This window comes from Herpailurus yagouaroundi, unplaced genomic scaffold, assembly GCF_014898765.1.
Source record: "Herpailurus yagouaroundi ecotype Mexico unplaced genomic scaffold, PumYag 100, whole genome shotgun sequence".
In the NCBI taxonomy this organism is placed as follows: domain Eukaryota; kingdom Metazoa; phylum Chordata; class Mammalia; order Carnivora; family Felidae; genus Herpailurus; species Herpailurus yagouaroundi.
Genome location: NW_024412391.1, coordinates 12,133,861 through 12,144,621, shown reverse-complemented (window position 1 = coordinate 12,144,621; position 10,761 = coordinate 12,133,861). Strand labels below are relative to the sequence as shown.

The following is a 10,761-nucleotide window of genomic DNA, read 5'->3' as shown; positions in this document are numbered from 1 at the left end:
CGACTTCAGCCAGGTCACGATCTCGCGGTCCGTGAGTTCGAGCCCCGCGTCAGGCTCTGGGCTGATGGCTCAGAGCCTGGAGCCTGTTTCCGATTCTGTGTCTCCCTCTCTCTCTGCCCCTCCCCCGTTCATGCTCTGTCTCTCTCTGTCCCAAAAATAAATAAAAAACGTTGGGAAAAAATTAAAAAAAAAAAAAAAAAGAAGAAAGGAGAGTATGAAAAAATGGTGGGGGACCAAAGGCTAAAGTGCTTCATGGGAAATGATACTTTGATTCATCTATGATCTCGATCTACCTCCTCTCTGTTAGGTCCAGATTCTCCGGTCTCCCTAGACCTGAAGCCACACCATGGATGATTTTGAACGTCGCAGAGAACTCAGGAGGCAAAAGCGGGAAGAGATGCGGCTTGAAGCAGAAAGGTAAGGTCCTAGGTTGAACACTATTTGTATTCTGTTATTAACAGTGCTGGTTTCAGGCTTCAAAGATCATCCCCCTGAAGGGCCAAATATATTGTACACTAAACCTTTTGCAAAAGTTGTGATGGAAAATTTTCCTGTTATGACTCTAAATTATGCATAAAAAAAGAACACCAACATCAAGGAAAAAAGATTCTAGAGGAATCAAACAGTCGCATTAAATCAGAGCCTTTCATAGTGGAATTTTTAAGTGACAAAAGCAATGTATGGATAAAAGTTTAAAAAGCAGTATAATGTTGAAAGGACAGGAAAAATGACAAATGCTGACAGTTGAAACCAACAAGGAAATGGGAGCCTTGGGTCTAAAAATACAAAGGCGCCTGGGTGGCTCAGTCGGTTAAGCATCTGACTTCAGCCCAGGTCATGATTTCACGGTTCGTGAGTTTGAGCCCCGCGTCAGGCTCTGTGCTGACAGCTCGGAGCCTGGAGCCTGCTTCAGATTCTGTGTCTCCCTCTCTCTGACCCTCCCCCCATTCATGCTCTGTCTCTCTGTGTCTCAAAAATAAATAAACTTTTAAAAAATTTAAAAAATACAAAGGCAGTAAGTCCTAGATGGATCTTGTGACCAATTTTTATTCTGATTAGAAAAGTAGCCAAGTCCAGTAATCCATGTATTAGAGGTTAATAGTTAATGGAGTTTGTTACTGTGGATATTCTGAGTCTAGTTGGAAGCTGTCATGTTGTATGTCGTGGTGACTTCAAGGGCAGGTTGGGGAAATAAAGCAATGACCTAGGAAGCATGGGGCATAAATGCGTATCGTAAAATTTTAGGCCTTAGAGCGAAGGACAGTGGCGTTTAATGTGGCTTACATCAGACAGAGTAGGCATTCACAGGAAGAAAAGTGTTAAATAATGTTCTTATAATTAAATCGACGTTGCCTCACACAAATTCCAATGCACAGGTGAAAAGATGGTAGTAAGGTGATCCCTTAGTGATCCTGCAGTAGAACATGGGAAACTTAACACCTATAACAAAAGTATTTGGTGCTCTAGGCTCTGTGTATGTGTATGGAGAACCCAAAAGAAGAAGGTAAAATTACTGCTTTGGATCAGCTTGATCAGAGAAGGCTGCCATTCATGGAATGTCTATGTCCATAAATATGACACCATGAATGGTACCTGGGCTGTGTGGGTTCAAGTCCCTGCTCTTAGCCACTAATGAGCTGTGTGGCCATGAGTAAGTGACTTCTCTCTAAGCCACAGTTGCCATATTTGTAAAGTAGGCATAATGTCTGCAGAACTTGTGTGGTTGTTGTGGAGATTATTGAACTTCATAAATGGCCTAGTTGGTACCTGACACATAGCAGACTTCCATAAATGGTAGTAGTCGTTGTTGTTTTTATTTTTTAACCATTATCATTATCTAAGCAAGTAAGGAACAGCAATGTAGCCATATAGATAGCCAGAACTAAACATCAATGCCAAGGAAGGGCAGTCATCATCCTGTGGTGAAACTAGTCCGAAAAAGTTCCTTGGAAGTGGTAGTCCGTGGAGGATGCCGTAATAGTGATGAAAAGCAAAAGGAGAGCCATCTTGGTGAGAAAATGACACCAGGAAAAGCAGAGAGGTGGAAATAAGAATCCTGGTATAAGAGACCTATTGATTGCTTCACGAAGAATGAGCTGGACTCACACATCTTGGGTGTTTCCATTTCCCATGCAGGGCAATAGAGACTTAACAGGGGGTGCTGTGTGTGATGAGATACGTTGGAGAGTGATCTACAGTGCACTAGAGTGTGGGAAGAGTTAGTATTGAACATATAGTAATGAGGCCCTGAATTGGGGCAGCAAATATGGAAATGAGGGCCAAATATGGGAGTCTTTATGGAGGGAAAATTACAGACCTTTCAGGAGAGGGAGAAACTCAAAGGCAATTCCAGAGAATTTAATTAAGTCTGTGGAGCTGGGAATCTCCCACAGTGTTCTAGATGGAGAAACTTGTTCCATTCTTGGGTGTACATGGTGGGGGGGGGGGGGCTGTTTAATTTCAGGTAGAAACCACATCCAAATGGAGATTCCCTCTAGGCATTTGGAGGTAAAAACGTTCTATCTTTTTTCAGAAAAGGAAAGAAATTATTATTAGAGACTAAGTTTGGGCTCACCCGGTGTGGTAGTACAAAAGCTGAAGGTGGATGGTTGTGATAGGGTCAAGAAAGCAAGTGTAAGATCATAAAAATGTAATAGAAACCATCAGAGGAGACAAAAATGTCAAGGAAATGGGGAGAACCAGGGAGAGCATCCGTGTGGAGTGGACATCACAACCTTCTAGGCAGCGTCCAGGCCCAGTAGGACGTACCTCTTACTCTTTCTAGTGATGTGTTATATGGCCTCAGATTCAACTGCAAGTTGATGAGATATCTTTACATGACAAATATTTATTAAGCACCAACCAAATTTCAGTATCTGTGCTAGGGACAGGACAAGCAATGGTGAGATACAAATAGCCATGGCTTCTGCCTTTATGTCCCTCATGTCATGCTAGGAAACCAAAGTATAGCAAGGTCAAAACACAAACCAGGCTCAGAGTATGGGGCTAGAAGGACTCAGGAAAGAGAACAGGAAATTGAGCATCAGGCTAAATCAGTACCTTCAGTGTCTTTGCTTTCCAGGTGAACAGGAAGATGGGGAATCAATGTGAAGGGAGCAGTACTACTGTATTGCTGTGGTTAGAGCCATACTGTAATTACAGTGAATAAACTCTTTCTTTAGAACCAGAATTTTGCTTAAGAACTTTCCACACACCTCCATGGTTTATTTCTTCCACTTTTCTGTTTTGTGTGGAAGAACATGTCTTCCTTTAAAGTCAATCATAAAAGGAATGTACTCAGTGAAGCTTAGTTAGGTACCCTTAATACTCTACAATAAATTTACACAAATTTATCCTACTCTTTTAAATTTACATTTCTCTCTGTTAATTCTTTTAGAATACTAGGTTTCATCTAATTCCCTTTCTTTCTTCCTTTCAATTTTTTTTTTTTTTCTGAAAGGAGTATTTAAGGACCTCCTTACATTCGGACTGTTACCTTTTCACGTTTCAAGATGAACCTTCTAGTTCTGTTATTCTGGGGCGTGTTAAGTAAGTCCGTGTTCACTCTTTCGGATTTTGTAAAATCTGATCATTTATGGGAAAGGGAAGGTCAGGTTTTATGGTCCAGCCAACTTTGATGGTAAAGTTCAGGGTGTGTACAGGAAACAGATGGCCAGAACCAGAAATCAAGGGCCATCTAGAATCATGGTTTGATCTGAAGATAAAGGATGTAGAAGAGCCTGAGCAAATCCCTCTTCCTTTATCTTTAGACCTTGGCTTCCTCATCTGTAGCTGGAGTCCGTGTTTTCTCTGGGGACTTGGTGGTCATTTTTACTTTCCTTTGCCTTTGGTTTGTCTAACTTTTTAATAATAATCATATATTTACATAAAAACAATAAGGCACTTTCCATTTTGGAAAATGTGACTCTATGGCCCCGGCCATAATACCCAGGGCCAGACTGGAGAAGACCTAATTTTCCTTTGGATTCAGGGAACTAAAAGAAAGAACTCAACCCAAATCAGGAGTGCCAGTGAAGTCAGTTAGCAAGAGTTGAGTGGCCCCAAGGCTCAGAGCTGCAGATTCATTCATTCACACCTTCAACAAATTTTAATTGGGCATCTACTCTGTTCCAAGCCCTATTTTGGGCCCTGAGGATAGACCAACAGAATGACAGAATTGGGAAGAGTATGTCTACTGCTTTTCAACCTGTACAAAACCAAGTGATGATCAAGAAACTACGTATTTATATCCTCAAATATAATTTGTACCCTGATATTCATTGATACTTACTAAAGATGGCTTATGCCCTTTGTATGCTATACCCCTGCAGCCCATGTGGGAGAAGGGACAACAGAGACAAGAGAAAGTTTTGTTGATTTCCACTTCTTACACACAGAGGCTTTCCAAATAAAATACCCTGTTATTTCAATTAGTTGTTATTGAGCTTGACTAGCAGGTGCAGTTCTACTTTGCAATGACAAATAATTTAAAACTCGTACTCTCACCAGATGTTATAACCACAAATTGAAACAAGCCAGATTCTTCTACATTTCATTCGTCAGAATACATTTAAAAGATTATTTAAAAAGCTAACCCTTGTGCCATGCTGGCTTTCAAGGGTTTGGGGCTGGCGTGTACTCATTGTATCACAGCTGCCCTGAGAATATCATACGCCTCCCTCATTCTGCGGGTTCTAATCTCGTCCATTTCATTTTTTTTTTTTTCTTTTTTTTTTTTTTTTTTTTAATTTTTTTTTCAACGTTTATTTATTTTTGGGACAGAGAGAGACAGAGCATGAACGGCGGAGGGGCAGAGAGAGAGGGAGACACAGAATCGGAAACAGGCTCCAGGCTCTGAGCCATCCGCCCAGAGCCCGACGCGGGGCTCGAACTCACGGATCGCGAGATCGTGACCTGGCTGAAGTCGGACGCTTAACCGACTGCGCCACCCAGGCGCCCCTAATCTCGTCCATTTCAAATCATCTGGCTTCCCATAACCTAGACTGTGAACCTAGTTAATCAAAAAGCTCCTTCCCTTCTTCTGCCCTTAACCTGTGCATTTTTTTGTTATTCACCTTGTCCATGTCCTCCATTTGGCTGCCACTCTAGACTCCTTAAGATGAGGTCTTTAGATTTGGTAAAAGGAGGCACTTCATTTGGTCATCAAAAAAAAATGTATTGACTATCTGTAAAGTGCAAGATACTATACTGAATCATAGGGATGAGTGGTCACCAGTCTAGGCAGTGCCCCAACAGTCACAAAGCTCACATCCTAGGTGAATTAGTAACTTTAGAGCAATCTTGACCAAAAAGGAGAGGAAATAATTTCAATAGAATAAATTAAGCAAGTAACCATTGAAAACTCTAAATGCAGGGGCGCCTGGGTGGCGCAGTCGGTTAAGCGTCCGACTTCAGCCAGGTCACCATCTCGCGGTCCGTGAGTTCGAGCTCCGCGTCAGGCTCTGGGCTGATGGCTCAGAGCCTGGAGCCTGTTTCCGATTCTATGTCTCCCTCTCTCTGCCCCTCCCCTGTTCATGCTCTGTTTCTCTCTGTCCCAAAAATAAATAAATGTTGAAAAAAAAAATTAAAAAAAAGAAAACTCTAAATGCATTGTTTCTAAGTGTAAGATACTATTTGTACACATCTCAAATTAAACTGTATTTTTAAATCAATTACATATTTGAACAAATAATTAGTTTTGCTCTTTATTATTCACCTGTATTATGAGAATAAAATATTAATGGGTATATTCTGTTCCCTTTCTTTATCTGTCTTTTATTTCACTACCTCTCTGCCTTTATCTATTTCTCAGTGCTTCGTAATGCATTTTCCCCTGGTCTATATGTATCTTTATTAACACTTGATTCCTTTGCCTCCATTTCTCCTCCCATCTGTGTACTAATCCATCTCACACTGGATTATTTATGCAGGTGCTTTTGTATCATCAGGGAATACGTACATTTCAAGGGAGAAAATGTAGGGGAAGAGGAAATATTTTCAAAGGGGTCAAATCCAGCTCTCTTCCTATTCAAGTAGAAAGTAGAAGTGGAGAAGAATGCTAAGTCTTTTGTATGTATCTGGCAAAGATGGACTGATCACAGCACCAGCAGTAGGGGTGTCTGTCTGAATAGAACATGTGTATCGTACATGCATAAAGAAGCATAAGAAGGTGTCAACAGTGAGAGACAGTAGAGCTTAGCAGTCAAGGGTGTGGGCTGTGCTGTCAGGTCCCAGGTATGCCACTTATTAGCTACATGACCTTACAAATTATCCGATATTTCTAACCTTGTTTTCTCCTCTATTAAATATGGGAAATAATAATATTCACCTCATAGGGTTTTTATGGGGAAACAAAGGGATGATACATGAAAGCATTAACATAGTACTAATCATCTGGTGTTTATTATATAATCATTTATCGAATTATTATTTTCATCTATTGAGTGTTATTCAGTAAACATCACTATATAGTTTTCTAATTCGATTCTTTATAACACACAAAGAAATGAAGACATACTTTACATTTACCATAAAGCAAAATAAAAAATATGAAGATTTTCTTTCCATACTTCTGAGGCTACAAGAACCTTAGGCAAGATAAAGAGCAGGAATGTTACTTAGTGAAGAGTTTTGAGTGAATGTGATTGGTAACAAAGTCTGAGGAAAGACTGTGCTGTCTCAGCCCTAAGAATCAACACTGATTCAGGTTGAGCTCTTCTTTTACATGTGGCCAAAAGGATTTTGAACTTGGGTGTATCTGCTAAGAAACCTGCGGTGATGTTCTCTCCATGAGATCTCCAGTCAGACACGCTTTCCAGTGCTGGGCTCGTTCTCACAACAAGCTGCTCCCCCACTTTTCAAGACATGAACTCATTACATTCCTGGCTCATGCTTTCCACATCCGACGTGAGCTTCTCTTTCAGATCAGAAGAAAAGCCCTTATTGTGGAGTGGCGTTATCAGATTCAGAGGCTCATAGACATAAATAAAAGGAATGAAAACACTCCTGCTGTTGTCATCGTTCATACATTTTTATGAGCCTCTGAAATATACTGATGATTAGACATTTGAAAGTAAATATTTTCACTACAGTAGAAAAACAAACAATTTTTAGAAATCCACCGAGTCTAAGTAGCTCCCTCCCAGAACTCTGTCACTAAAACATTTCTATGGGAGTTAATAGTGTGGCCAATCAATGGTTGTACAACATACATACACAAAGACACTTTTATTTACAACGCGTGGCATTGTGGCCTTGAAATTTTAAATCAAATCTTTCAAATGTAATTTTTTGTTATTCTGTAATCGGAAAATTTTTCCTAATTAGGAAGTTAAGTAAAATATTCCTTTCAAAATGTCTAAATTATTAGAGTAGCTAAATTTGCTCAAAACTATCACTCAGAAAAATCTCAGTTCTCTCAGAAAATCTATCACTCCAAGGAGCAAAACAAGTGTTAGGACCTGTATCTACATTTCTCCTTTAAGTTAAAAGGCTTTTTTCAAGTAATTTGTTTGGAAGAGATTTTAAACTACTTCTGTAAGGTTTTTGTATTTAACTTGATATGGTTTGAGATCAGCCCATCTTGAATGTAGAACCTGGACAAAATAAGATAGATATTTTTCACCTAAGAGACCTTTCCTTACTTATTTGTGTCCAGCAACATGAAGAATCAAAATATATATGCACATTCATATCGTCCCTCTCTTGTTCTCTCTCATTCTAAATAGACATGATTTATTCCTCTATTAAGTTGTAAATGATTAAATTATAAAAGGTGAATTATAAAAGGCATCCTGGGACCAGTTTCCACTAACCAAACAGTTCTTCTGCTGCTAAAAGTATCCCACTTTAAGGTGGCCCGTGGAGCATCAAGAGTCTAGGATCTACCCAACATGACAGTCATTCAATAGAAATTGAAAATCTAGGAGCACCTGGGTGGCTTAGTTGGTTAAGTGTCCAACTCTTGATTTTGGTTCATGAGTTCAAGCCCCGTGTCAGGCTCTTCACTGACAGTGCAAAGTCTGCTTGGGATTCTCTCTCTCTCTCTCTCTCTCTCTCTCTCTCTCTCTCTCTCTCTCTCCTTCTCTCTCTCTCTCTGCCCCTCCCTTGCTCACATGTTCTCTCCCTCTCTCTCTCTCTCTCAAAAATAAATAAATAAAATAAAAACTTTAAAAATCACCTGTAGCCATGTGGTTAATTTTCCAAATCATCAACGATGTCTTTTATTTAAGACATTACATATGTAAAACATAACTCAGAATTTTACCTGAAGGGTTCAGTTGAGCAAAAATAGTTCTCAAGTGGGAAAGAGTACCAGCCAAATTTCTCATCTAGTGTTAGAAAGAAGGAACCATCATTTGTTTAGCATCAACCAAGGGCCAGATTAGGTGGTATACTTTATAGACCTTATGTAATTTAATTATCAAAACAACGCTGTGTCCTTATTTAGGCTGTTCAGGCTGCTATACCAGAATACCATAGATTGGGTGGCTTTTAAACAACAGGAGCATTTCTAGAGGCTGGGAAGTCCAAGATCAAGGTGCCATCCGAATCCATACCTGTGAGGTTCTGCTTCCTGGTTCATTGACAACTGCCTTCTTGCTGTGTCCTAACATGGTGGGAGGGGCAGCTGTGTTCTCTGGAGTCTCTTTTATAAAGGGCACTTATCCCGTTCATCAGGGTGCCATCCTCATGACCTAATCACCTCTGCAAATCCCCAACTCCAAATACCATCACAATGGGTGTTAGGTTGCAACATCTGAGTGCAGAGGAGGGCAGCAAAGATTCAGTCTATAGCAGACCTGGATATTGTTACCCCTGTTTTATAGCTGAGGAATCTATAGGACTGAAAGGTTAAGTAACATATCCAACTTCACATAGCTAGGGAGTGCAGTCCAGTTCTGCCTGCCCCAAATCTCAAAACCTTTCTATTGCAACAGATTGATCAATGGAATTTTTCATGTTTCAACTGGTTGTCTTGGCTAAAATTCCATCATCTCCACAATGCCAAAATAACTCCCTAAGATGGGGAAAAATCATTCAAAGAAACAGACTGAATAAGGCTATTGGGCCTAATTGGGCTGTTCTTTATGCTTATTCAGGTAAATTGCTTACATGTGTAGACACAGTCATTGTTTTGTTTGCCTTCTAAAACTCTCCTGTGTTATTCCCATTTCACAGAAAAATAGAAACAGAGAAGATCAAGTTTTCCCCCGCAAGCCAAAAAAGGATGTTGGCATAACTGCTCTTGACTTTTCTTTGGATTTTTCTCAATAAGACTATATTCACCATTAGGACAGGGACTTAGTCACATCATCACTCATAAAAGCTTACGGCTGTCACTGACCTTATAGATAATCTTCTTCAGTGGAATGTTACTTTTTCACTTTTGGACCACACACTACTTTGAGTCTCTGATGAAAGCCATAGACCCTCCTCCAAGAAAAATGCACATATGCACCCTCAAAACTTGGCACTATTTTCAGTGGCGTCATGGACCTCCATCCACAGACCTCTGGGGGGCCCATGAAACTTGGGCCAAGAATCCCTCATCTAATGAATTTTAAAAGCTTCATTTTACATATGAAGAAACTTAAGTCTTGGGATGCTGACCTCCTCAAGATCACCCAGCTAAGCTGAGGTAGAGCCTTCTTGCACTGTGTATTTATTCATCTCCCTGAATAAATGGAGCTGTCAGTAACAAATGCCCCAGCTATTGATTAGAACAATTGAGATTACTTCTGGGGTGGGGAGCCTGGGTGGCGCAGTCGGTTAAGCGTCCGACTTCAGCCAGGTCACGATCTCGCAGTCCGTGAGTTCGAGCCCCGCGTCGGGCTCTGGGCAGATGGCTCAGAGCCTGGAGCCTGTTTCCGATTCTGTGTCTCCCTCTCTCTCTCTGCCCCTCCCCCGTTCATGCTCTGTCTCTCTCTGTCCCAAAAATAAATAAACATTGAAAAAAAAATTAAAAAAAAAAAAAAAGAGATTACTTCTGGGGAAATATATATACTAGAATGTATTGCACGTAGAGTGTGATTTTTTTTTTTATTTGAAAACAATTTATTGATGATATTTGTAAAGGAGATTATTTCAGATTACTTCATGGGAAGTAAAAGGAAAAGCAAAGAAAGATAAGTGGATAGGCAGAATGAAAATGATTAATTGTTAGGAACTGGAATCCAATTTTGCCAAGTCAAGAAGGAAAAAAAAAAAACTGGTGATTTTGCAAATAGAACCCCATCTGCCATCAATTTTCAAAGTCTTTTATTTGGCATATGTTATCTTGGGAGCATTTCTTTAAACAAAGCTTAATTATGATACTAAGTTATTATGTAGGATTTCTTTATCCTTACTGGTTTCATTTAGCAGTGCAAACTCATCAAAGGATTTTTCTCACTAAGTATGTGAAAGAACTGATTTGATTCCTTAAAGATTTTGTGTTTCATCTTTATCACTACTATTTGTTGAGAGGATAGGACACACTGGAGGGGGACACAGATATAATGCCTTTCAGAGTGCAGGATCCTTCAGACTTGGGTTTGAATCCCAGCAGGGTTACCAAGGATAACCCTTAGCCTCTCTAAGCCCATTTTCTCATCAGGAAAATGGCCATCATAAAAGCTCATAAGGTTTCATGTAGATTAGAAAGCACTAGATGGATAGATGACAGATAGATAGATGATATGTAGGTAGGTAGGTAGGTAGAAAGGAAAGAAGGAAGGAAAGGAAAGGAAAGGAAAGGAAAGGAAAGGAAAGGAAAGGAAA

At 40.0% G+C, this 10,761-nt stretch overlaps 1 protein-coding gene across 7 annotated transcripts in view; it reads left to right on the top strand.

The window, feature by feature from the left end:
- The window catches only part of CALD1 (caldesmon 1), a 188,808-nt gene that overhangs the window by 86,302 nt on the left and 91,745 nt on the right, over positions 1 to 10,761 (top strand). For all 7 annotated transcript variants that reach the window (XM_040471890.1, XM_040471892.1, XM_040471891.1 and 4 more), the window contains one exon: positions 308 to 417. In XM_040471890.1, the coding sequence (XP_040327824.1) occupies positions 347 to 417 (71 nt within the window). In that variant the 5' untranslated portion in view covers positions 308 to 346. The remainder of the gene's footprint in view (positions 1 to 307; positions 418 to 10,761) is intronic.